Source organism: Syngnathus scovelli, chromosome 18 (assembly GCF_024217435.2).
Source record: "Syngnathus scovelli strain Florida chromosome 18, RoL_Ssco_1.2, whole genome shotgun sequence".
Taxonomy (NCBI): domain Eukaryota; kingdom Metazoa; phylum Chordata; class Actinopteri; order Syngnathiformes; family Syngnathidae; genus Syngnathus; species Syngnathus scovelli.
In genome coordinates this window covers 4,903,535-4,930,332 of record NC_090864.1, presented here as the reverse complement: position 1 = coordinate 4,930,332, position 26,798 = coordinate 4,903,535, and the positions used below count along the sequence as shown (strand labels likewise).

Below are 26,798 nucleotides of genomic sequence, written 5' to 3'. Positions count from 1 at the left end.
CTATTGCAATGCTCCATTCGATTAACTCGCATCTCCTGATGCACAAAGAAAAAAACAAGAAACTGTTTAGTAAGTGCAACTGGCAGTGAGTAATCCACTAGGTAACCCACCGGGGTGACGGAAGGCTTATGGAGACAATTGAGGTAAGGTTTGGGCTCCGGCTCGATGTCTCCCCGGAAGGTTTTGTAGCAAATGGCGCAGTCGATCATGGGCTGCAAACCCAGCCCCCCCCCCCCCCCACCAAAAAACAGGTAAGAACAAGTTACCCAGATTAACAGGTTACACATTTTGGTTTTGGTGTTTCACTCACAACGTCGTTCCTGAAACTGCAACCCGTCGGATCCGTGATTCCTTTGGGGCATCTGGTGGCCTTCAGGTAGAAGTGGTGGTAGATGAAAACCACGTCAAAACCGGCCTGAGTGGAAGAATGCAATGAAAAGAAATGTGTGTTGGGGTGGTGGTGCAAATACAGTAGATACTGTATTCGTTCATTTAAAAAAAAAAAGTAAAGTAAATAAAGCATATAAAGTGCATTGTGTTTCAACCCTAAACGTAGTTTGATTCTTCTATTTGGTTAAAAAAAAAACCTATATGGTCGTCATTAGCGCCCCCTGGAAGACGACAAGCAGTATTACAAGTTAGTTGAGGTGTAGTTTGACTATTAAATGATTTGACGCTAACACATGATAGAATTGATGGATTCCTTTTTGATATTTTGACAGTAAATAGAACACAATGTGTTTTCAACGCTTTAAAAAGGCTTTCGATTCTTCTCTGCTTGTTCTTGACTTATTGCTGTTACCACCAACACTCGCTAGCGCCCCAACAGCCGAGGTGGTAGAAAGTGGTATTACAAGCTCGTTTTTATCACAAGATCGATAGAGTACCTCCACGTTGGACTTTGTGACGCTCCTGAAGAAGAGAAAGTGGTTCTGGATGCTGGCGTGTTCGCTGAGCTTCTCCAGCGACAAGTTAACACCTTTTTTGAAAGTCTCTTCGAGTTTTCCGTAAGCTTCTTGTGCCTCTGTGCAGGTGCACAATAAACTTCCTCCAATGGTGAGCAGCAGAAACAAAGCGGCCATCTTCGGTCAGTCGTCCCTGTTTGTTTGTGTTGTGGTGATTGGTCCAACCTCCCTCCTCCTCCTCCTCCTCCTCCATCTCCTCCCCTTTCTCTTTTTTTCCCGCCCCCTTAAAACGAACACCCCTTAAGTCTGAAATTATGCAACTGGAACTCTCCACAAAGTGGTGCACGATAGACAGACCCCATGACTGTCACAAAGGTGTTGATTGACAGGCAGACTAGACAAACTCCATTTCTGACAATGTGGGCAGAAAGATAAATGGGCCAAAGTGACATGAGGAATAAATAGAAAATAACGTTTATTTGCCATCAATAGTAAAGCGTCAAATGTACAAGAGAGCTTCAGTAGTGGCATCTGTGTTCCATTATCATCATCAAAAACATACACAGAATACACTCACACCATTCACAGGCACCACAAGCAAACATTAAAACTACGCGTGTGTTTGAATTCAGCCCGAATAAGAACAAGCAGTGAAGCTTATAATGCAACAGCTAAATATTTATCTCTTTTAATTCACCACTTCATGCTCCTGCAGGCACTTTTTGGGTGATGTCACACAACAGCAACCAAGAGCCTTCAACTTGTTCAATTGTCGACAATTGTTACGGAGAAAGGGTGGAATGTTCATTATGTTGGATGGACTGTTTGGCACTACTAAATATTCCTGGGCAAAAAACAATTCCACTCTGTGCTTGAACGTAAAAGTATTTGATTAGGGACAAAAAAAATGATGTAGCGGCATTTAAAAAAAAAAAAAAAAGTTTGTTTTTGTCTCCCTCTGGTGCCCTGACAAGCTAACTACCATGCAAGTAGTAAAGTAGCAATCACCAACATAGACCAGTTAACTTGGTGAGGTAACTAGTGAGGAGTAGGTTAGTTAGACAGCTCTCTAGTTTGACTAGTTATCTGACAACTTAAGAGGCAACTACTTAGCCAGATTGTCTGTTTCCTTGCAAATTAGATCCCCAAGCTAGCTGGTTCTACGATAATAAATAGAGTTCAAGTAGTCAAGCTTGCTGGTCTACGATACTCTAAGAGTAGCAGCTCGTTTGTTAGCTTGTCAAACACGCTCTTTTGATATAACAATAGCTTACATCTGGTCAGCTTGTCAAGCAAGTTACGCTACGATAAGCCTGTTAGCGTTTCGTTATAGTGGTGATTCAGTGTTCCTTACCGCTAATTTAAATGTACAGTGTATGTCACATGCAATGAGTTTTAGTACATTTAGGAAAAAATACAGACAGAAAATAACCATTTCTGGTCACTGCAACTTAGCGCAGGTAAAGGTCAAGTGACCCTCGCTCAATTGTTGCATTTGAGAGCATTGCAAAACGTGGAAAAGCGCAACAAATAACTCCCAGGTTGCCACCGACTACGGCAAATAATAATGTTAGGTGATTTGATGATTAAAAACAATCACACTGCGTTACAGTTCTTTGATTTGTTGTCTTTGTTTTAAAAACAAAAAGTGCTACTAACATTGAGTAAAGTGAAAAGCGAGGCGTCCAGGTGTCCTCCAAAAACATACTTAAGTAGTTCCTACTTATAAGGCACTTGTAAGTAAGGCAGCGGGTAAGTCGGTGTGCAAACACAGTGGAAACTTTCCCCTGCGTTCGTCACATATTCAATGTGAATCAGAGCAAACCTTTCAGGGTTAAAACAAATCACGTTGCGTGTCCATCAAGCTTAAATGTGTCATGATTTTGGAATCCCCTGAAATATAGTCTAATAATAATAATAATTTTCAAATAAAAAGTAAACTACTTGTTGACATGACACACAGGTGAGGACGAAGCCGGGCGCGCCAAGGTTGGCCTCCCAGCGGGTGGCGCTACGAGTGTCTGGGGCGAAGGCAGCAGTTCACACGGGCATGTGCATCTCGGAGTACTCGTCGTGGCACTCGCGCTCGTCAAACGTGGGCTCGGCGTCGTCGGCGTCCAGCTGGAAACACAATTGCGGTTTGGCAAAATGTCGAGTAGAGCAAAATAAGAGAATATTTCAAATTGTGTGTTGGGGCTACGTACGCTGAGCATCTCGCGGGAGGTGAAGATGCGCGGCAGCAGAAACATTTTGACAGGCACGGTGAGGATGAGCACAAAGGGGAAGGCCAGCGACGCCTGCGTGGACATGACGGCCCACAGCACGCCTAGGCACACCATCTGGATGCAGGTGAACAGATGCATGCGCAGCGTTCGAACCTGGAGCAGAAGACAAATTCAGTTCCTCCCAAAGATTCACATTTGCGTGTTGCTCGAATTGGGTTCCCACCTTGCGGACGTAGCTGTGGTCGGGGTGGTACTTTGGCGGCATGAGCAGCAGCATCATACGCTCGCTTAGCTGGATGCCGTTGAGCGACATCACACCCATGTAGAGGAAAATCCCGAAGAGCACAGCCAGGGGGATCTTGCGCAGAAGGTCCCCGATCACGATGGACATGCCTGCGGCGAGACGGGACCGGATACCCGTTAAGACGCCTGAGCGGGAGAGCTGGTCCGCCTATCGGGTTCGGTTTGATCGACACCCACCGACCATGACGGACACCAGGAGCCCCGTGACGCGCTGCTCCTTGACCTCCTGGATGCGAGGCTTGTCACCCGGGGCCACGGCCTTGCTCATGACGGTGAGGGCGTTGACGTGCGTCACTGAGCGCACGGTGGCGGCCGCCATCCACGGCAGACCGAACAGCGCCGAGGCGCCACCCAACGCCACGATGAGGAGCAGGTCCAGATGGAAGCCGGAGCCTTTCACCAGCATGCGCTCCTTCTTGCTCACTATCAGCCTGTCGGGAAGAACATCAGATGCTCTAATAATTACCTGAAAATAAATATTTGGCGTTCACGTGTTTGTTTTGGTGGTGTTTATGCTCGTGTGTTATTTCGACATCTATTTAGGTGCCGCCAGTTTTTTTTTGTCTACTCACGTGGTGATCTGAGTCTCCATGAAGATGAGGATGAACACGAGCAGAGCGGGCAGGCTGCACGCAAACATCATCCAGACAGGGAACTCGCCGTCGCTACCCAGCGGGCTGATGACCCAGCCGCGCTTGTCGGGCTTGGTCACGGAGAAACCGCTCGGAACATTCAGTTTCTAAACACACATCCAAAACTCTGTGAGGCTCTTTCTCGAACTGACCCGCTCGGAATGAGTCTTGTCTTACTTGCGTGTACGTGTCTTCTAAACTGTTGTCCACGAGCACCATGAGGAGGATGGCGATGGGCACCCCAAAATCGCCAATAAGCCTGCGTAGCTGAGGACATAACACGGGAACACTGAGGAGACGTGCTCAAGAAAGGAAGAACAACGCAATGCTTTTTTTTTTTTTTTTTAAATTATAATTATTATAATATTTTTCATGTATCAAAGAACTTATTTCTCACCCTTCCGGGGAAGAAGGCACTGTTCTTGAACTTGCGCAAGTAGAAGGCAATGAAGAACGTTCCAGCCATGAGAACGAGCGACAGCAGCGCTGTATTGGGTTCATTCGTTGGGCCGGCAGCCATCTTGGTCACCTTGGGAATTTCGGTGACGTTGGAGATGCTGAGCGGAATCGCCGTGGTGTCTTCTACAGATGCATTCCGGCCCGCCGTGTCATTCAAAGGTAGGAGTGGGTCCAGCGGGCAGCGCCTCAGAGGGTGCTGAGTGAAAATCTGCCCAGTGGCCACAGTAGCTGTTATTTTATTTACATAGACATGTAAACATAGATATGTCGTTATAGTTTTTTTTGTCCTGACCCTGATGCACATTTAATTTGTGATGAGTTCAAATCTGGTGATTGTTCCTAGCATAGTTTTCTCTCAATTAGCTTTGAGTAGCAGAGATTAAGATGGAAAAAAAAAAAAACATAAACCCTGGATAAGCCCATCCAATCAACATTCGAGTCCAATCCATCAGTGGAGATTTGAGCTTCACTTGTTAGAACAACGCGTTCATTTCAGCCCTGAGTTCTGAACGTTGGTCAGGAGTGATTAAATCCACTTGCTTTAGCATCATGGACGCAAAGGTACCGGCAAGCCTGATTTTTTTATTTTATGCTGCTTGTTACTTACCCTGCCAAGCTTCAGGAAGGTCTCGCAGATGAAGATGAGCGAAATGAGGAAAGAGAAGATCTCCTGGGTGAAGCGCGAGACGAAGCGCACCAGGAAGCTGCCCTCAAAGGCCACCGTGGCGAGCGCGATAACCACCAGCCACACGCCGATCCAGACACGGCCCGTCAGGTACTCCATGTTGCTGGACTTGCAGAACTGGAACCACAAATGGGATGTTACTGATTTCGCTGAGTTGAGTGTTTTGGTCGGTGGGTGAGGATTTTGGACTTACGGAGTAAAACGCTTCTTCAAAGACCAAAAGGGGTCCAGAAAAGCCGACAACCAGCAGAGGCTGTGCTCCAAGCAAGCAGAAGACAATGCCCTGCACGGCAGTGGCCACGATGAGCTCCGACACGCCGATCAGACCCTCCGTCTTCTCGCCTGAGAACACATGCGCATCTGGTTCGCGCCTGAGAACGACGGACGGCAAGTATTCACTTGCGGCGGTGCTCACTCAGCAGGCCTCCGAAGGTGATGGCCGGAGAGAGGGCGGCGAAGTAGATGAAGATGATGGCGGCCATGCACTGGCTGTTGAGGGCGTCTTTGAAGTCGCTGGCGTATTTTGGGTAGCGCCGCCTCACGTCTCGTATCAGGCCGCCAAAAGGCCGTCCGGTGCGCTTCAAGGGGTCGTCGTCGGACTTCTTGAAAGGCGTGATGAGGGCTTCTGGTGGCAAACACAGGCGGGGAGGTTACGTTGAGTTCTGGCTGGTCCTGGATTATCAAGGTCTACCTTTTTCCTCCAGACTCTTGGGTTCATCAGCCAGCAACTTTCCCTCCTCCCGCTTGCGCATCATCTCCCGCTGGAATCGTGCAACAGAGCGCAGCAGCTCCTCGCCGCCCATCTCCGACGGCGGCAGCACGATGCTGCAGTCCAGGAAGCTGTTGATGGCATTCAGGAGGTCCTGCCGGTCATCCGCCAGGTAGGCCACCTCATGGAATTGCTGGAGCCGCATTCAAATCAGCGAAATGATGATTTTTCTTTTAAAGGAAGAAAGCCAAAAACTCCATCGCACCTTGTCGGACATGAGCGTGGAGATGGAGCGTCCTATCTGGTGATAGTCCATGCTGGTGGTGGCAGGCCCCAGCAGGACAAACAGAAAGCGGACGGGCACGGGAACCTCCAGCACTGACTCCAGCTCCACGGCCTCCTGCAGTCGCACGAACGCCATTGTGGGCTGCTCCAAGAAGTCCACGCTGCCTGCAATGCAGCGGGAAATGGCTCGACACCTCACAAGACGATTCGACCGCCCTTGCTGTTTGGAGCTTGCAGACTCACCCACAAGGACAACGGTGGCTTCGGCGTCTTCTGGAATCTTCTCCAGGAGCTTGAGTTCGTGCTTGGACTTGGAGCGATGCATGCCTGAAACCATGCTGGGCTCTCTCTGTTGTGGAGGCGGGACAATTTAAAGAAGTAGTAACAGACATGTATTCTTTCTCCTCTGTGAAGACCAGCTTGAGAGTTTTTGTTGTTTTGGGGTGCTGGCCTTGGCCACCAGGAGGCAGTATAATACAGTCATGCAGACAAAACAATTCTTGACCGTTTCTTTTGCGACATGGGCTTGATGCCAGTGACTGTACCTGCACGTCGTTCTTCTCCACATCAATGTGCACGTCGCAGTCGCCCGCCGCGTGCGTGTTGCTCATCAGTGGGTCGGTGACGGAGGGCTCGGGCGGGTGGGCATGGTTTGCGGCGTGGTGGTGGGTCATGAGGCTGCCCAGGCTGCCGGCCGAAATGTTCCTGGGGAAGGGGCTGCTGCTGTGCTCCTTGTCGTCGCTTGGATGGCTGCGGAGAAAACAGTTTACCAAAGGAATTTCAAAGCATCTCGGTAGGATTTTTCCAGACGGTTGGACAAAATTTAATCTTCGAGGAATTTGCAGGGCTCCGCCGGTGGGAGGAAATGATCTCGGCTGGAGGTTGATGCAATTGGCGCTCACCTGTGCTTGAGCAGCAGGGCCCTCAGGACGTTGGCGCGGTCCTCGGCTTTGATCTGGTCAGAAATTATCATCTTCTCCACCACCTGGTGGGCGATGCCAGGCAGGGTCTTCTGGTCCAGGTCCAGTAGGACCGCACCTGCGCAAACACAAATGCAGCCCAGTGGAATAATGAGTTTTGTTGTCTGCTCGGTTTAATTTCACTTTGTTTCAACGTCTTACCGTGCGCGATGGTCTTGCGGAGTTCCAGCAGACTGCGAAAGGACAAAGAGGCCACGTGCGGCTTGCCCCAGCGGTCCGTCTCCTCCTCCACGTCCTCCTCAAACTTGATCCAGCGGGCCGTCTCCTTCCACCGCATTTCCTGGTTCTTGTCCATGGTCAGCTCGTTCAGCTCTACAAACACCTAAAGGGGGAGGAGCAACGTGGTCACTGCTGTGGAAAAACTAACGTGCTTGTGAATTTAAGTATGTGCAAAAACAGGTTCCATGCTCGGTTCTTTAAAGTAGCGCTTGTTAAAAGTATGAAACATAAAAGCTTTTTACCCCCCAATCAATACATAAAAATAAGATAAATAATACAAATATATAAATAATAAAATAATTCTTTAAAAAAAATTATGTAAATTAATGTAAAAGTTGAATACAACCGAACTGAACTTAGTAGTTTTTTTTTTTGCACTCCACACTACACGAATGAAAGCTTGAAAGCATGTGAGTGACACAAACATTAGTTTGCCACTGTCATTTATGTGATGTTAAGAGAACATGGGCTCAATATTACGTTTTCCTGCTTCCTGGTCCACCTAAGTGACGGATGGCTGACCAGGTGAGTTCTTCACAAAAGCAAGTTCCCTCAAATTGATGCAATATTTGTTAAGAGTCACTCCATGCTCGCCGGGCCGTCTGCGTCGTGCTACATGCCTGTGAAATCACGCTCACACGAGGTGGGAGGGGGTGCCACCTGGCTGGCCTCACCTTCTTGTATGTGGAGGCCACCGCGCTGCCGCCCGCGTCCAGCAGGACGCCTTTTGGCCGAGATAAGGAGCGGTACAGAATGACCGGCATCGGCTGAGGGGCAGGGGAGCCGGACGGAAAAGGACAGAGGACTGAAAGGCCCACGCGGGCATCGAGCTGACGGTTTTGTGTGTGTGTGTGTGTTAATAAATCATAACGGCAGGAGCGTCCGGTGTCCGGTTGCCTAAGCCGGCCCTTGTTCGCTGGTGTGGAAGGAAAGAAGTCACTCATTCATTATTAATCAGCCACCCACCCATCCACAAATCCAGCCTAGAGATGGAGATGATTACGGGAAGTGTCGAGTAGGCTCCAGTATTGTGTGTCAATACAAGCGGTAAAATATGAAATTAAAACATGAAGGCAGGTTTTATTTTTGTGTCGATTAGCATTCTTACCTCGTGTGGTGTGCGGTCCTGCTTGCGGGTGCGAGAGGCGGTCTCCTTGTAGTCCTTGCCCGTGTGTACCACCTGGCCTTTGGTGCTCTTTCGAACCAGGTGTCTGCGCACGCCGGGGACATCTTCAAAACGGTGGCCTGGTGACAGATTTAAGACATTCAGATTTAATGTTCAATTTAACTGTACTGAAGAAATAAGATATACTGGATTAAAAAAAAGAAATTAACATCAAGTTGTCGTGCCACTAGACGGAACCCACACTTTTAGAATCACGGCATTAAAAGGAGAACAGAAAGAATCTTATGGAATCTCAAACTTACCTTTGTCTGGGTTGGTTGGTCCTATGTAACAAACCGTGATGCTTCTGATTTTGTTCTGCATTGACCGACTCATCTAAAACTAGCCCGTGATGGTGTTCACGAGCACTTTTAGGACAGAGATGGTGCAAAGAGAGGCAGATCCATAACTTGAAGGGAGGGGGCGGGCCCTCGCCGTTCACACAGGTGAGTACACGACAAGCGTTTCCACCAATTGGAAGAAAAAGTGGTTATTTCTTGACCGGCGCCTGAACCCCCCGCTTGAAGCCATCAGAGCAGATCAGCACACAGTAGCGTTAATTTGCTTGGGGTGGAACAAAAGGGGAGTCCTGGCCATCTAATAATTCCGATTGTTGACCAGCAGCCAGGCACAGAGCTGCTTTCCCAGAATGATTTACAGCAGATGTGGCAAACGTAATGATACTCTGGGCGCAAGGTGAACCACAAATATTTGGTTGGAAAAAAAAAAAATCATTAATCCTCACCTCAAGTGTGGTGAATACTGGCGAAGACTGAGAACTCGTGCTAATTGCTAAGCTAATGCGACTTGTACAGTAGCAAAACAAGAATGTAAGTATTGACAAAATATTCAAAAGTATGTTATTGTACATTATTGCATATGTTGGCCAGCCCGAACTGCAGATCTAATTTTTCAGTCATCAGAAAATAAATACTCATGTGCAGATATCAGAAAAATGATTCAAGTCCAGTAATAAAGTATTTGTACTTTGCCACCACTAATTTATGATGGGGGGTGGGGGGGCGAGTGACACCACAGTGAAGCTTGTGTCACTAAGCCCCATAATGACCACACATCCCCAGAGTGACTTTGTCCGACTTTTTTCCGCTAATTAATCGGGGCGGTGAACCCCGTGTCGGCCCGTCTTTGGCAATTAACCACCGTGCGGGCTTGGGCTGCCATCCAGAGGCCTCAGCTGACAGCGGGAGGGGCTCATTTCATAACAAGAGGGAGGGAGCCGCGCGGCACCGCACGGTCCAATAAGACATCCCGCTGAGAGCAAAAACGTCAACAACCCGCTCCGCACTCACTCTTGATGCCGTCCAAATCGGCGGAGACGAGCGTCTGGGCCTCAATCTCATCAGTGGGGATGCGCTGGTACTTGGCCTGCTCGGCGCCTGTCATGTTGCCGGTTCGCCTACGATCCTGTAGGTCGTAGCTGCGGCCTGTCGAGGACACGCGGGCCAGCGGCGGGTGTTCCGAGTGCGGCGGGACGGGGACGTCTGACAACCCAGGTTTGCTGAAAGGCAAAAAAAAAAAAAAAAAAGTATGTTAATATTTTAAAATATTTGTACATTAGTTATATTATAATATATATAATATATAATAACATAATATATTATATCATATTTATTATAATATATATAATATATAATAACATAATATATATAATGTATTATAATATCATATTTATTCTTTTACAGATTACTGTACATACTGTATTAATTTTTTGATGTCATTTCCCTCACTTCCAAAAGTGGAGATATAGTCCCAAACTGTATGCGATAAAAGAAGCAAACCTTTCCAATGACAGCCAACGCGATCAAGGTTATAAATTCAAATGAATGTTAATGAACTCACCGTCCAACGAAAGCTTCTATCGGTTATATTTCTTAAAAAAAAGCTTCCGCGGCTACTTTCCGCTTTGCTCGGGCCACAGACTTGATAAAGTATACGCGGCGAGGTATAAATGCCATGCGCGGAGCCCAGCCTCTGCGGAGGCGGGCCGCATCGTCTATAGCGACAGCTGATATACGGGATTACTGGGGTGCATCGCGTCAACGCGCACAGCGGGACCACTGGATGCCGGAGACATGGCAACGTACAAAAAACAAGATGGAAAGAAATAAAAAAGGGAAAATGCCGCACTCACTCGGTGGACGTGCCGTCGTCAGCATCGGCTCCCGCGGCCGAGTGCGGGACCACGTCCAGGTCCCGGGCGGGGACACCCACTTGATCGTCATCGGACAAGAAGAACTGAAGGACACAAGCAAAACATTGTGTTGTGAAAAAAAAAAAAAAAAAACGGACTTAAATGTTTTCTCTTTATTATTGTTATTGTTATTTTTTTCTTTATTATTATTATTACATGAATCATTTAGACTGCACTAAAATATTAATACAGGAAATGATGCAAACGACAGAACAAATGTCAGATATTACCTCCGCAACGGCGACTGGCTCAGAAGAGGCGGCACCGGCCTCCTGCCCTTCCTCCTCTTCCTCCTCCTCGTCCTCGCCCTCATCGATGGGACCGGTGCCAGGGACATGGCCGCTTTTGTGGTCCTTGTCCTTGCGCCGCTTTTTGTTGCTTTTCTTGCGACGCCCGTCCTGGGGCAACTTGGACAGAGGGCGGTGGATGTGGTGGGAGGAGTGGCGGTGGTCTGCGGGACGCAGTTTGGGTCAGTCTAAGCAAACTTCTGCTTAACTTTTCCGCTCAAGTTGAAATCAGCCGTTCCTAAAAGAAAGCAAGATGAGAGGGACGCTCACATTCGATGTCCTCTTCATGATAGTTGTGGTGCTGCTCATCAGGCACGGATGTGGACGGCTTGAGGATGTGCTGGAAGCGCTGGACCCCCAACGCCTTGTTCAGGTCGCCGTCGTCATCGTCGTCCACTTGCGGCGGCCTGCGTGAAGACGACGCCTCGGGCTGAAAGGACAAACAACGCGGCCGTGAGCATGTGGCCTTCCACGAAAGAAAACTTGGGTCAAGTAAGTTCATTAAATGGCCACTAGAGGAAGCTGTGGTGCAGACAGGACTCCCAGAGTGGAAGCCTCAAATCACGCGATGGCCCTCTCAAGAATTGTACACAGTGAGCATGTGCTGGGTTCCGTTACAGTTTGTCCACATCGTAGTGATAACGGATTGTTTTTCCGCCGCCGCTGGATGTCAAATCTCGCATAGGAAAACAACAAAAGGCTGTTTTGAAGATCTTTTTTTATTTTTTTTTTTTTTTTTATTAAACTCGCACATCTGACATTTGTGCAATTCAAAGTTGATCTTATATTTTAAGACTAGATCACTGTATCGCTTTAAAAACCTCCGCAGGAAATATAACAAAGCAACATAAGATCCTCCGAAGCGGTTTATTTTCACACGGCCAATCCCCGGAGCTGGGAGAGACGTGCGAGGGATTCTCGCGGAGGTGAGACAATTTTCCAGCGCTCACCAAGTGCCAAAACAAGCCCAGGGAGCCGAGGGGCAAACAAAAATACGGGGAAGGTGATGTTTCGACTCTCCCGAGAAGCAGTCAGCAGAAATGCCGCCATGTGATGAAAAAGCACCTGAAACTGACGCTGTGGTGACAGCAGCGTATAAAGACCGTGCAGGAGATTATGGGTGCACTTCCTACAAATCCTACACCGTCAGCACTTAGAGGGGAAGGGGGGGAGCACTGTCATATCCTAACGCGTGGCTGTGAATGTTGTACGGGCGTTATTAACTCATTCATTGCCACGGACGTTTGTCTCCATCACCGACGAGTGGATATAGTTTTGGAAAGTATTAGATTTGGAAACCATGGTAACCATTTTCCCATTTAAACAGTGTGCATAAGATATCGTCACATTTCCGTCCAGAGTAGCAAACCTCTACGCCAACAATTTCTCGTCAATCAAATTTCGGTAGTAAAAGCTATTAAAGTGTAACCCAACCCTGGCCTCTTTGTGGAACGAGCCACGAGGGACTGAGACTCCAACGATCTGTTTCCTTTTGGCCTGTGGGAAATCCCGCTGAAATGCCAAACTCACCTTGAATGAGTACAGATAGTCCATGGAGGTGATTGGTAGGGGTGAAAACTAGAATCGCCTCGAAAAAGCGCAAAAACAAGAAAGCCACTCAAGGAAGAGATCCTCTATACGGCCAAACCACATTTGTCATTCCGGTTAGTGCTGGTCACATGACCGCAGCAGCAGGTCTTCAGGAGAAGGAGGACCATATGACTCAATGCTCGACCCTAAATATCCAACAGACAGCTCATCGGCAGTTGTTGTCGGATGTAATCATTAACTCAGCTGGAGCTGAGCGAGGAGCCAATGGGGACGCGGGAAGTGTCACAGTGCAAACAAACTTTTTTTTTCTCAATATATCTTTGGTGAGCTTCTCAACGGCCACACTTCCTGCTCGTAAGTGTGACACACCGATCTGGGTTAACGTTTCGATATCAGCTGCTTTTATGACACTTATTTTTTTTTTTTACAGGAAATTAAACTACACTTCAGTGGCCTGTCCGGCGTCATTGAAGAAGTATTGAAATCATTTTTGTCCAGTCAGGTATTTGCTACATTTCTAACAGTCAAGACATTCTCCAAGAATGTCATCGTCTACTCACTGGAGCACTAACGCAATAAACTATTTCCTGATAACCTTGAGCCAGGAAAAAAAAAAAAAGAAGATGAGCTTGGGGGGGTGAAGAAAACCGGGTAAAAGGTCAGATAGTAATGCTTACAGTAAAATTCCCGGGATGCCAGAATCCTAAATTACCGTTCTTGGAATACGCAAGAGACGAACGAAATGTCCCCTTTAAAAACTTGCACGCTATGTTCAGTCGAGGGATCTTAGTTGGACGTCTCCGTGCGGCAGAGGAATGTCGCTAACTTTGGCCGAAGATTATTTCAAGCCTTTCAGAGAAACGGACGGAGGATTCACTTTTGGCAGTCAAGTTGGACACGTTTTAGTTGGGCCGGCGTGACTGGAAAAAGATTTTGCGGGCCGACTTACGCTATCCGTGATCTTTTTGGGAGGGGCGTGGTTGCTCATGGCTCTGCTTGGTGGACACGCTTTGGGAAAAGCTGCTGGAGTTGCGCTGTGACGTGGTTAGCCCTTCTCTTTTTCGCTGGGACTCAGGCAACTTTTGGGCAGCATAACCTGGAAACACAGACAAGAGATTCAGGAAGGGATCTTTTTGCCATGCCATGCCTCCATCACCATAACTGAACTACGGCCAACAAAACGTCAGCGCTGAAAACTCCATTGCGGTGTGTGTGACCTTTTGTCCCATATAATCGCGCGTAATTACAGTCAGTCTGCAGCCGTGCAATAAAAGCATTGCACTACAAAACAATGCAGTCAGCAAAAAAAACATCATGAGGACTTTAGCATTTTCTGTTTGAAATAAAAGGGCAACATGTAGCTTTCTTGGACAGTACACACAGATTTTTTTTTTTTGGGGTGCTCTCATTTCCAGGGCCCGAGGGCCGTCTTTGCCGCCATCCAAGGTCATTAACCATTACCGAGATAAGAGCCTGATAACGCCGTGCGCTACTGTGCAGGGAGACTTTTAATAAGCAGCGATGGCGGCAGTGCTTTCGGCTAACCTTCTCTACATTCGGCATGCGGGCTGTGTCCTTTCCAACAATTATAACCGTATGTAAAGGGCTATCTATAGCGCGGGGGGGGGGCTAATGTGTCGCCAATTGCGAGTGGGCTGTCTGGCGATGATGAAGATTCCTTGGCACAAACATGCAGTGGGTCATATCGGTGACCTTGTTGACAGAGATTCCGACTCGGGTTGTAATTGCACGCCGAGAATGACGGCTCGCTTTGAAGACTGCGGTCTGTGAAGTATACAATAAAATCAAAGTAACACGATGCCTTGATTTGCATCGCTTGTTAGCATTATGCTAGCTGACTTTCCTAGGCTAATTGCATTGCTTGTTAGCATTATGCTAGCTGACTTTCCTAGGCTAAAATGACTGCAAAAATGTCATCCACCCTGTAAGCCCGCTTGCACTAATGGAGATAACGAAGTCATTCACCTCGCTATACACACTTTATTTTCCCAGTAAACGAACACCCCTTCCAGGATGGTAGAGGCACGGGGATAAAGTTACACAAGGGTGGGATGTGGAGCCCGGACTATGGGAACCAGCAGCCCACCTACCCGCGAGAACAAGTATAATAACACCGCTAAGACAACGATAATTGTCCTATTGAGGGCGACACCTGGGCGGAGATTGTGTTTTGGCGTGGGGCACGGCTGAAACGGAACAGGAGGCGCCTTATGCAACAGCTGACTCTGCCGAAAAAGAAATGGATGAATGCTGAGTGTGCAAGAGGAAGCGAGGACTAAAAAAAAAAAAAAGCAATTCCAAGTAGAGCTTCATCATGTCCTCTTAACAGAGTCCTGGCGCCTCGCACTCTTGTCTTTTTCTTTATTGTTGTTTACACATTTTTTAATCATTCATATTGGACGGAGTTGTTAATCACACTCTTCTCTTCGGTGTGTCAAATTTGGTGCGAGAATCCGAAAACATCAAACCGTCAACGACTAAGAATAGAAGCGTTCCTCGTCCCCTTGTTGTGAATTATGATTGATGTGCGACTGATCTGTCTGGCGGCGGCATAAAAATACACCAAATAAATTCCTGCCATTGATGGTCGTGCCCGCTATAGCCTTCTATCGGGGCGAGCAATATACGAGTGATACAGTAGATGCCGCTGCCACTCAGGCATGTATGGTGCGGATATAAAAGGTCTACACCCCCCTGTTCAAATGCCAAGTTTTTCCAAATCGATAGACCAGTGGTTCTTAACCTGGGTTCGATCGAACCCTAGGGGTTTGGTGAGTCAGTCTCAGGGGTTCGACAGAGCCTCCACTGAGGAGGTCCGAACAAACCTGATTTATTGTGTAAATTCTGATTTACCAGTATGTAATTTGTTGTGAGTTCATGCATTGTGTTGGTTTTGTTCTTTGAACAAGGTGATGTTCATGCATGGCTCATTTTGTGCACCAGTAAAAAACATCTATGTCTAGAATTAAAAAAAAAAAAAAAAAAATCACTAACGGTGAATGTGCATATGAAACTGGTGGGGTTCGGTACCTCCAACAAGGTTAAGAACCACTGCGTTAGACCATTAATGTGACCCACAATCCACCGCATTTAACATCCCGAATCTCATTTACCACGAGTTTGAACGTTGGGTTAATTCTGACCACAGCCACATCTGGAATCGTATGAGGGTGTGTGCACTTGTGCAATGCCATAACCTCCATTGGTCATTTTTACTTCTACTTAAAAAAACAAAACAAACCATGATTGTTTGTCATGGTCATGTGACACACTTCAATGAAGGTCACAGGTAGCCTGTTTATAAATGACAATAAAAGGTCAGAATAGAAATGCATACTAATGATTATGAAAATTGATCCTTGTTGTTAAATGCCAAAGAAAACTGATTTGAAATCTTACTGAGCTCATTGAAGATGCTCGAACTGACTGCTCGCCCTTTCCACCATGTTTAGCATTTCGACCGTACGTGCTTGCACTTACAAAACCTGCTACAATGACAAGCAGATTTTTTTTTCAAGCCCGCGCGTCCTTTTGCAGCCCCCTCATGATACGCACATTGTGGCCTTAATGTTTTATCAGATGATGTCAGAACACAGGCAAGAAAGGAACGCCGACAAGGACAGCCTGGAAGTGTTATTGAAAATCCCCAAAACAAATGCTAATCATATTCTTACTAACACTTGTTTATTTATTTGTTTTACATACATGTAAACAAAGCTTGTAGAGTGCATAACAAAGGGAATAAATAATAAAGCGTTTCGTAAGATCAAGTCTTTGAAGAAATAATTGAATATTTGAATGCTTTGTTATTGTACCGTTGCACCCAACAAGGATGACTTGAAGCAACAATCAAATCAAAGGATCACTCAAATTTCCCTAAAACTTGGAGCTGTGAATTTCCTTCCTTCTTTTCTTTTTGACTTTTTCCTGTTGACATTATTATGCTCCTGTTTTTTTTTTGTACTATTAAGTGACATTAACCATTTGCTAAAGACTCATATTGTAAAAACAATGTTACTCCGATTTAAAAAAATTACCACGCAAAATATTCAACACACTCAAATTGGCGTTAATGTTAAAAAGGCAATCAACAAAAGGTAAAGCTCCGTACCTTGCTTTGTTTACTGCAGAGAAGCCACCGCAGACATGGTAGGAAGTGCAACCGTGAACTCTGCAGGCAGGTGGAGGGAGAGACGCTTCTGGGCAGAGTGCAGCAAAACGGCAAACATACACGAGAGAGAGAGAGGACAAAAAAGTTAGATGTGAAGCGAGCGTCCAACCACTCGGACCAACGTGCGCCCACTGATAGCGGCCGCCTCACTCTGCGGGATTAAGTTTCTTCCTGGAGCCTGCTGACAAGTAGCCATGTGACTGCAGGCCCTATCCGACACTGAGTCACGCACGCACACACACACCGCTGCCTCAAAAGTGGTCAATCAGTCATCCCGATGATTAATAAGTGGAATTTTAGCATGTCTTGAAAGCGCAAAAAAAGGTTTACATATGGCTCACTGAACTTCACAAATGTATAATTTGATAAAGTAAAACAATGTTACATGTCGTCTCAATTTATTTTGAAAGTCATTTATTGATCATTAATATGTTGATTAATTGACAATCTTCCCCAAAATATCTGCCAGATATCATATGCAGTTCACGATATAACACATGAAGAGGATAAATAATAGATGCCACCAAGCATCCATTTTGTCACGTCACAGCAAAACAACAAAATCATTACACAAAGAATCCCACCTAAAAGTCACAAAAGCAACTGGATTAATTGTGTTGGGGAACAAAGAAGGTCCTGTGATCCAAACAAGTCGCTACGACCCCTTTGCAAAAATAATCAAGCCGCGCATTCCACATGGGCTTATTTGAGCCTCTGGGCCGACAAAATATCCAAACCCCGGAGACGACAGAATTGTTTGTCCCCAGGGACCGGGGCTCGCTGACAAGTCACATGAGCGTCCTGCGTGGAACGGGGAAAAATGACAGACGGCTAAATATGTCGCTTGGTGTTTTCCTCCATCCCATCGAGTTGCTAAAAATAGCCTCCAGGAACGAAACAAAACTATGTAAAAGAGGTGTGTGACCCAACGGAGGCGCCGAGGATGAACAACATTGCTTTAACCCTGGCACGCCGTTAAACACTTTTCTATTAATTATAGAGTAAAAGTCCACAAGATGGTGCTGTTTTACGGTCTCTCTTACACTTTTCATGTCATAGAGTGATTCAAATGCAAAAATATGAACTCTGCCTAACAACAAGTGACAATCAGGAATACGATTCAGAACAATTCTAGCTGATACCAGTTGGCTAAAACTAGGACTGTTGTTTTTCTGGTGACTCACCTACCCGCGTGGTTACTTTTCCGTAAGGAAGAGACGAAATTTTCCCCCAATGCCTCGTCTTTTCCACCAGTCTGCGATGGCCGCCACCCGACAGCTGCCCGGCCCGCGAATCTCTGAAGGGATTTAGTGCCGCTCGTGCGCGATGATAGCATGGAGTGTTTTTGCCCTAAATAGCCCCGTGGGACTTTAGCCTTTCCGCCAGTACGGTCGTGTGCGCTAACACGATTGAGGATTCGGGTCGGTCCGACACATCAGCACAGAGGGGTCCGCAAACAGCTACATCGCCGTGAGCCTCCTAGGACTGAGACGGCACCTGTCCGAGGGCGCGCAGGGATTTAAGGGGCGACCGAGAGCTGGTCGCTTACGTAACAGCCAATATAAATACTAACTTATTGTTCTCCAGAGGAAAAAGCAATAAACTTTCAATCATTTTTAAACCCGAGATTACGACTAGGGGGTATTGTTTTGGACAAGTGAAATGGAAAGTTCCGAGTAGCGGACTGGAACAGTTAGCGCATTTTGACCGCAAGAACTTTAACCCATTACCAAGAATTTCAAAATGAGTTCAGTTTCAAATATGAGCAAAAAAACTGTCGAGTTGCAGAATCTTTAGCATCGCTTAAAAAAAAACAACTATTCTTGTGTGGTTCTTCAACATTTTAAGTCATTGATCATTTGAATCAAGATCGCTCAACATGCTCTCCAGACCCGTTTAGACAATTGCTTTGAACTCAAAGTCAACAATAAGACCTTTTGTGTGCTCGGGCGGCAGCCACAAAACTTGGATGGAAAGCTGCTCAGGTTGCACGGGGCCGAGTTCTCACAGAGCGCCGCCAGACGAGCGGTAATAAATGCATTTGTGCTCGTGAGAAAACACAAGCTAACGGGCTCCCGCTAGGCTAAAGGACGACAATCTCATCCCACAGTGAAATTAAGAAGGAGAATCTGGTACCAAAGTGCTTGGGGGTCCAGATGTGGCACGTTTGAAGGATTGCAGTCAATATTGCACAATGATTTACCTGGCAATCTTCACACATGTAAACGGGCCTCAATCGGAGTTGATTTTCTGCAAGGCTTTACACACCAAATCCTGTCAGCTGAGGGGGAGGTAAAACAAACACAGCTTTTGCATTATCAAACATTTTTCACCCTTCTCTCCCCTCTCATGCATTTTCTGCATGATCAAGCCATTTCCAGCAGGAATGCGGAGACGTTCACTACGCTTGTGACAAATCCCTTCCCGCATATTCAACAGGCGAGAGAAAACAAATCATCACCAAGATAGGACGACGTCTTCGAGATTGTCCGGCAATAGAAAATATGGAATTTGGCGTTCTTAAAAGTAAAATTGATTTATTCCACTTTGACTTCATCTTCTACTAGATAGTTTACTTACAAACAGATGAGTCAGCAAGACACATCCTTCCTCACCCTGACATCTCGATAGTAGTCATGTGATGTCATCCTGTTGTCAACATAGGTTGCAACAACCACTCTGTTGGGTCACATTGATTTTTAAAAAAATATTCTTTCCCTTTTCGTGGCTTCCTTGCAACCTATTGACTTTTCTTTCTACTAAAATTAAGCAACTGACCTGTCATGTACCTGAAGTGCTACAGTTTGATATATTGTATGCAGGACTTTGTTCACGTTTTCAGGGACAAAGGTTAATTTTGCTTGGAAGCAGCGCACTTTTGTTGTTACATATTATGCACAAAGGTAATTTATTTTTGTCAATTTAATTTTTGAACATTTAAAAATGTGACCACTTTGCTCACCTTTTGAATAATGTGCTTGTACTTTTCTTGTTATTAAAGGGACATTTTTTACACAATTTATTTAAATCAAAACTAACCGGGAGTTTGAATTATTCTGCCTATCACTATCAAAGTTAATAATACATTATGTATTACAATAATAATAATAAATTGATGCTAACACAGCATTAACATTAGCAATCATATTTTGAATGGGTACCTGCTAGCTTAACAGACACTTCACTCTACTCCACCATTCGATATTCTTGTTTTTATATAAAACCACCTGTTCCCACCCACAAGAGAATTCCAAGTGGGAACACATTTCCAAGGTCTTTTGTTAATAATAAGCCGAGAAACAAAAGCGAAGTCACTCAACATGTGTGTGTGAGGGTGTGTGTGTGTGTGTGGCAGACAACTGTGGACCACTCGCAATGTGAGGGGGTCAACTTACTCCCCCTCAGACAACCACGGATGTCCAACTCAACCGCAGCCTTAAGTCATTTTAAAACCGTCTGATGAAGCCAAAATGTCACCGAATTTGTCACTTATTTCCACGGAGATACCAGGTGGCACTCACCTCAAACTCTCGCCTCTGGCTGGCTGGATGACTTGCTCTCAACCGGTGTCAGACAGCAAACTAAAATGTAAGCTATTTCCGGTCAGTTGTTAAATGAATCAAAGCTCAACGTCAAATATATTTGAGTGGTTACTTTTCAAAATTGTCTAAAACGTTATATAATACATACATTTTTTGTTATAAATTAACAGGGTACATACACAAACAAAACTGGGCAGTTATAAAAATATGTTTTTCCAACTTTAGTTTATTTTGAAATTAATGTTGCCCATTCCGGTTGTGCTTTGGTGGATTCGGGCAACTTATTGCCGGCGTCTCCAAGTTCAATATTTTCTGCGCATGCGTGAATATAACTTGGTGAGTCTGACAAGAGGCTGTAGAGGGGCGGGGCACGTTCCGTTAGGATGATGATGCCACGACCTTCAATTTTAAAAATAGAAGACCTTATTAAATATCACAAGGGATGACTAGATGGAGATTCTAGAAGGTGTTTGCTGATGATCCATCCTTGAATAAACATGGTCTCAAGTACTGTGCTGTCAATCTGCATCGTTTTGTGGATGTTTTTCCGTTCATAATGCAAGGCTAGAGTGTTGTTCATCTCAAGAACATTACTTCAAGTAACTGTAACTGTATGTAAGTTTTGAACATGAACACCATGCCTAAATGTAGGAAATTTGCATTAAAAAGTTCAACAGAACCAAACTACTTGGGCAGTGATTCTATTATGTACCACTAGAATGTCTAGAATGAGCCCAGGGGGAGGGAGGGCACCCTGAACTGGTTGCCAGCCAGCCAATCGCAGGGCACAAAGAGACAAACAACCATCCGCACTTGCACTCACACCTAAGGCAATTTGGACTGCTCGATCAGCCTACCATGCATGTTTTTTGGATGCGGGAGGAAACCGGAGTGTCCGGAGAAAGCCCACGCAGGCACGGGGAGAACATGCAAACTCCACACAGGGAGGGTCGGAGGTGGAATCGAGGCCGCACCCTCTGAGGCGGACATGCTAACCCTAACCAATGCCCCACCGTGCCGCTATTCGAAAACAAATCTTCCTTATTCCCATGTGATTAGTGACTCGATCAAAGCAAGTGCATCATTACATCATAAAGCCGGTTTTCCCATCAAAGCCACTGATATGTTGACAATGGACAACTTCGTGCACAATAAGAATCTTGTGGCTGGTTTGTTGTTGTTCTGCTGTCAATCAAAAGGGGGCAGGACGTTTGTCTCGTGCCTGCTAGCATCGAGTCGACGCCTGCGTTTGAAATAGCAAAGCAGCTGATGCAGGAAGTCCTGTAAAGTTGCTGTTTAATTACACTTCAGCGTTTTGATTGCAAACCCAAAGGCGGACATGAATTCTTCGGGCTCCCTGGTAAGCTTCAAACGACTTGCTGGGTGTTGTAAAAGTCCCGCGGGACGCGCTGAGGGGCATATTAGCTTGCCAGTTAGCCTCGGCGGCTAAGCTAGTTGTTATGCTAACGGCTGTGACAGGCAAGCGTCACAAACTATCACGCTTAGCTCGACTGATACGCTTATTTTATATTTTATTTTGATTTTAAATGTTTAAAGTAAAACTGCTTTGTAAATACGTCAGAGTTGATTAAAACGGTGTCATTGAAATTAAGAGCAATAGATTAAGGTGACAGCAGTTCCAAGTGGGTTTGACGTTATAGATTGCTCACCATACCCATCTTTAGATTCCGAGCATGAATCGGTCACCACATCCATGTCTAATACTATGATTGTTATTTAATAATTCAGTAGTCTATTATATCATAGTCCAGTATTCGGCAGAGGTGGCCACCTCTACATTTGAGAAGCTCCTTTGAGAAGTTTCCTTTTTGACTGTCTTGCAGACAATTGGGGAGCTATTCCACACGCTTGGCGAAATGGGCTTCACACAGGAGCAGATCCAGGCTGCTGTGCAGGCCGGTCATTTTTCCGTGACGGACGCGGCCGAGTGGTGAGTGTGTCCACATATCATAAACTGTGTCTCCTTGAGTTTTTAAAATAGTTACCTCTTAATTCAATTAGAGACGTTTGATTGCCTTATTGTCAATAGGCTTCTGCAGGGTCATCAGCATGCACGACACAGTTTGCTCAAGCAGCCGACGGGGCCGGCGGAAACGGCATTCGCGGCTTTCAACCCTCCGAAAGAGTCGACTATCACATCTGCTTCTGACTGTCCAGGTGTGATGTTCAACTACACTTGAAAGCAAATAGCATTTCTCAATTTTGAAGACATGTCATCATTACCTGTGGTTATTCATTTTCATGTTGTCACAGCAAGTAGCTCATTAGCGCAGAAGTTGTCACCGCCTTCCCGAGAGTTGCCTCCCATCGAGTCGCGCATCAAACAGGACAAAAGTGACTTTGAGGAGCAGCAGAGGCAACGCGTGACTCAGCAGGCGAGGGCGGAGCGCCGGCAAAAGAAACAGGTATTTCGAGGATCTTATCGGTTGGACCCGTGCTAGTCTTGAGTGTCAAAAATATTCTGTTCATCAATTCATTGCTTTGTTTTTAATCACAATGTGCACTGTACAGTTGCACCTGACTCATTTTGTTCTTGTTTCATCTTCATTCCAGGAGCGAGAGTTGGTGCTAAAGCGTATTGCCGACGATCGCCGGAGCTTACAGGAGAAGAGCAGCCAGTCTGGCGTGGCGGCGGCGGAGGGGGCGTCGCCGTCCGATGACAGTCAAGGGCACACTCTTGGAGGGAAGGTTCAGACTAATGTGGATAACAACTGTATTCTCATGGTGAGGTGGTAAAGGCGTTGCTGGTGGTAATCAATGCGGGATGCCGAATTTATGTTGTCTCGTCTGTGGCCTCGCCGCAGATCCGGCTGCCGTCCGGTGAGTCCATGCGCGAAAGCTTTCCGGCTGACGCGCCGCTTCGCTGTGTAGTGGAGCACATCACGGGACGTCATCCCGCCCTCCACGCCTTCTCTCTCCTCCAGGGGTTCCCACGAAAACGCTTTGGGGAGGCTGAGCTGGCCTGCTCACTGCGCTCCCTCGGCCTCACGCCTAACGCCGCCCTTTGCATTCAGACAACTCCCCCGGAGACCCCCCAGGACCCGGCCGGCCCTGCCGAGCCGCCCCCGGTCGGACCTGACCGGCGGGCGTGTCCTACTCCTCCAATCCCAGTCCAGGAGAGAGCGGGTGGGCCAGATTTTGTCGTGCCCCCTCCGCTACCCAATCACGTGTGGGAAGAGGCCGCCAGTCTCGCAGGGATTTCTGGAGGTGCTCCTCTACACGGACCTTCTCACTTTTGGGGCAAGTTTGATCCTAATTTAGAATTTGGGATAAGGGGCATGCAAAAATGCTGCCACCTTCCCGGGAAAATTTTAGCAGTCTAAACGTCCATAAGCTCATGAACATACGGTCATTTCACAGGGCGAGGCCAAAAGTTGGTCGCTGGCAATCCCGACGAAGCTGCTGGAGTCCAACTCGAACAGGAAGATGACGGTGACGAAGAAGAGGGAGAAGCTCCACATTTGCTTAATGGTACTGTGCACTTTTTACAATGTAGCATTTTACCCACAACATCTTTGTGCTATTTATAGAAGATTAGGAAGCAGCCGACTTAATCAGATTGAGTCGTTGGCATTTTTAATGACACGTCTTTGTGCTTTGCCAGGTCTGCCGCGACTTCCGTTTCTCCTGGAGAACAGGAATCGTGGTGGCTTGGAGCCCAGACACCGGTGGCCCGAGCAGGGCAATCGTCTTAGAGAGGCCCCGGAAGATGAGCCGGCACCCGAGCCGGACGCCGCCGAGGGGCGAGCGGCGCCCGGAGCCGCTGGGCAGGCCGCCGTGGAGCGTCTGCAGCGGGCGGCGCGTCACGAAGACCCCGCCTCGCAGGGACAGCCACTTCCCCCCAAAAGGTCCTTCAAGACCCCCAGCGTCTCCTCGCTCTGTACCTTGGCCACGCGCGCCACCGTCCAGCTCATGACGGGTGAGTGCTGTGAATTTGTGCCTCTGTGCGTGTGTATGCACGTGTGTATACACCTGTTTTATCTGTGTTCATGCGCTCCAGCTCCCAGTATGCAGTACAGCAGCAGCCTGGCCGGCCTGACACCTGAGCTTGTGGAGCTTCTGCTGAACCACATGGCCCAGGAGCGTGTGCTGCGTCCGCGCAACCTGGAGCTATTCTTTGGCTGTCCGCTGCAGAAGTTTGTCCTCAACTGCTACCCGTACTCCACCAATGAGCTGCTGCGCCAGCTGCGCGCCTTCACCACGCTCAAGCATCTCAGCCTGATCAACTCGCCGCTCATCACGGGTACAAACAACTCCGCCTTGCTTCAAGCAGGTTTCATTGGAGGCCATTTAAAAATAAAATAAAAACTTGAACTCTCCCTTCTCTCCCACAGACTCTGGCCTCTCAATTCTGTCCAGTCTGGTTAAACTGCAGTATCTCAACTTGGCCTCTTGCAGCAAACTGACCGACTCTTGTCTGCAGTACATCACAGGTTGCAAACTCCTTCCACACGCACTCGGATCGGATTGAGGTTACGTAACGCCGCTTGTATTAACTGCTTTCATGTTGTCAGGTCTCAAAAGCCTGTGCTTCCTGTCGCTGGACCAAACCAAAGTGACGGATGCGGGCGTGACGCTGTACCTGCGCTCGGCGCCGCCGTGCCTCTCGCAGCTCAGCCTCAACCAGACAGCGGTCGGCGAGACTACTTTGGCCGTGCTGCCCGCTTGTGTGCCGCAGCTGCGGATGCTTAGCATCAAGCAGACCAAGGTAGTACACCACAGCCACCAGCAGATAGCGCTGGTTTTCTTTCAGCCGGCCGTTCTGTTTACAATGCGTGTCCCTCCAGGTGTCCGACGTTTCCGCGCTGTCCGAGCTGCCAGGCCTGCAGACGCTCAACCTGGACGGCACGGGCGTGACTGAGGCCTCACTTGCTCAGTTGAGCGCCCACCCGTCTCTCTCGTCCCTCAGCCTGGGGGGGGTGCGCGTGTCCAACGGCGACCACGCCCTGCAGATTGTATCGGGTTAGCGCCAGCGTCCGCTTCTGGCCCGAAGAATGAGGCATCTGGTCGCTCAAGTGCAATTTGTCTTGTAGGACTGGCATTGACTCACCTTACCCTCCCAGGACGCCACTCGGTCACGGACGGCGGCCTAGCGTTCTTGTCGCAGCTGCAGCTGCTGGTGGAGCTCGACCTAACGGACTACACGCAAGTCACAGACCGGGGAGTTCAGCACCTCTGCACTATGACCAGGTACATGCACATGTCCTATTTTGTCGCGTAATGTCCCCATTGTGTCTCATGTTCATCACTGGGCTCCATAGGGTCCCCCAATTTTTCCTCATCATTTCTGTGTTAGTATGGATAGACAACATTACATCTACTGTATGTGTGTGTGTTCAGATTAAAGAAGCTGTCTCTGAGTAACACACAAGTGACAGATGCCGGGCTCTCCTACTTGCGCCCTCTGCTGGAGCTGCAGGAGCTGTGCTTGGACCGGACGGCAGTCAGCAGTCGAGGAGTGGCAGCGCTCATCACCTGCCTGCCGCACCTCCAGGTCCTGCTGCTGTACCTTTAATCCTTCTATTTATTTTATTTATTTTAAACCCAACTGTTGTTTTGCAGGTGTTGGGCCTGGCTAGCACTCAGGTGGGCGACAGTGTGGTGAGGCGAGGTCTTATCCACTGCCCTCAGATGCTGAAGTTGAATCTCAGCCGCACCAGAATCACAGATAATGGTTAGCACATCTACATCCTCTCTAACGCGCCTTAGGCGTCATAAAATTTTTCAACTCTACCCCTTAGGCGTGAAGTTCCTGGCGCACATGCGTTTGGCTCAGGTGAACCTGGATGGCACCGGCGTGAGCCTGACGGGCATCGCTGCCCTGCTGGCGTCCACACACATCAGCAGCATCCGCGCCAGCAACACGCGTGCCGTGCCCATCGACGATGTCTCCGACGACGAATGGGAGGCTGCCTCGTAGCAGTGAAAAACACTCCCCTTCCATACTCCCCCCCCCCCCCCCCCCCTCCCCATTTGCACTGTCGATGATGATCTGTGAATCAGGCACAGCTCGGGTCAAATTGACCCATTTGAAAATGTAAATTGAGAAGCAATAATGTTCTCAGTTCAAATGTTATCGTAACTAGGGGGGGTTAACATGCTGGTGTCAATTTGACCCATTTGAAAATCTAATCAATGACCCTCAGTATTCAAATAGCTTTTTTTCTGCGTTACCCTGAGGAAACCAAGAACACTTAAGATAGAGCATGAACGTTCACACCGCGTTATAAGAAACATGTAAATTCAACATAATTAACTGTGCTGTCATTTTTTTGTTGATTATGAAATGCAACAAGGACCTTTTGTGTTATTCCTAATTCTGTTGTATTTAGAAAAAAGGACAATATAGTGTCATCTTGTTTCTAATGGTTACCTTGACAGTTTTCTTCCTATTACTGCAAAGCTGACCACATGCCAACTTACACA

General features: G+C 47.3%; 2 protein-coding genes and 1 long non-coding RNA gene across 4 annotated transcripts; 2 read left to right on the top strand and 1 right to left on the bottom strand.

Annotated features, from left to right (window-relative positions):
• Window positions 1-1,363: 1,363 nt before the first annotated feature.
• On the bottom strand, window positions 1,364-17,983 carry slc4a2b (solute carrier family 4 member 2b). 2 transcript variants are annotated; one of them, XM_049749433.2, is made up of 24 exons: window positions 16,750-17,983; window positions 13,567-13,713; window positions 11,337-11,496; window positions 11,010-11,230; window positions 10,720-10,823; window positions 9,878-10,086; window positions 8,511-8,647; window positions 8,077-8,169; window positions 7,325-7,505; window positions 7,106-7,241; window positions 6,749-6,953; window positions 6,447-6,552; window positions 6,184-6,368; window positions 5,901-6,111; window positions 5,625-5,834; window positions 5,403-5,551; window positions 5,132-5,326; window positions 4,463-4,732; window positions 4,243-4,332; window positions 4,006-4,172; window positions 3,611-3,864; window positions 3,354-3,523; window positions 3,110-3,283; window positions 1,364-3,026 (listed from the first exon to the last, which is right to left on the bottom strand). In XM_049749433.2, the coding sequence occupies exons 2-24, from the start codon at window positions 13,603-13,605 to the stop codon at window positions 2,946-2,948; spliced, it is 3,747 nt and encodes a 1,248-aa protein (XP_049605390.1). In that variant the 5' UTR covers window positions 13,606-13,713; window positions 16,750-17,983; the 3' UTR covers window positions 1,364-2,945. The 2 variants fall into 2 exon arrangements, with proteins under 2 accessions (XP_049605390.1, XP_049605391.1); XM_049749434.2 differs by lacking the exon at window positions 8,077-8,169 and having other exon boundaries at window positions 16,750-17,982.
• LOC125986067 (uncharacterized) lies at window positions 11,827-15,450 on the top strand. Its single transcript, XR_007487537.2, has 2 exons — window positions 11,827-12,971; window positions 13,048-15,450. It is a non-coding gene; the product is annotated as an uncharacterized lncRNA (long non-coding RNA).
• Window positions 17,984-21,518: 3,535 nt separating the features above from the next.
• Window positions 21,519-26,744, top strand: si:ch73-173p19.1 (uncharacterized). Its single transcript, XM_049749435.2, has 16 exons — window positions 21,519-21,711; window positions 22,196-22,302; window positions 22,402-22,529; window positions 22,626-22,777; window positions 22,926-23,096; window positions 23,177-23,612; window positions 23,733-23,843; window positions 23,977-24,291; window positions 24,373-24,615; window positions 24,707-24,805; window positions 24,887-25,080; window positions 25,160-25,334; window positions 25,406-25,562; window positions 25,713-25,866; window positions 25,935-26,046; window positions 26,114-26,744. The coding sequence occupies exons 1-16, from the start codon at window positions 21,691-21,693 to the stop codon at window positions 26,290-26,292; spliced, it is 2,754 nt and encodes a 917-aa protein (XP_049605392.1). The 5' UTR covers window positions 21,519-21,690; the 3' UTR covers window positions 26,293-26,744.
• The last annotated feature ends 54 nt before the right edge of the window (window positions 26,745-26,798 follow it).

Coding starts and splice junctions, on each gene's coding strand:
- si:ch73-173p19.1 (XM_049749435.2), top strand. CDS start 21,691: ATGAATTCTTCGGGCTCCCTG. Junction 21,712..22,195: donor TGAATTCTTCGGGCTCCCTG/GTAAGCTTCAAA, acceptor ACTGTCTTGCAG/ACAATTGGGGAGCTATTCCA. Junction 24,806..24,886: donor TTGTCTGCAGTACATCACAG/GTTGCAAACTCC, acceptor TCATGTTGTCAG/GTCTCAAAAGCCTGTGCTTC.
- slc4a2b (XM_049749433.2), bottom strand. CDS start 13,605: ATGAGCAACCACGCCCCTCCCAAAAAGATCACGGATAGC. Junction 6,954..7,105: donor GCCCTGCTGCTCAAGCACAG/GTGAGCGCCAAT, acceptor TTTTCTCCGCAG/CCATCCAAGCGACGACAAGG. Junction 4,733..5,131: donor CCTTCCTGAAGCTTGGCAGG/GTAAGTAACAAG, acceptor GCCACTGGGCAG/ATTTTCACTCAGCACCCTCT.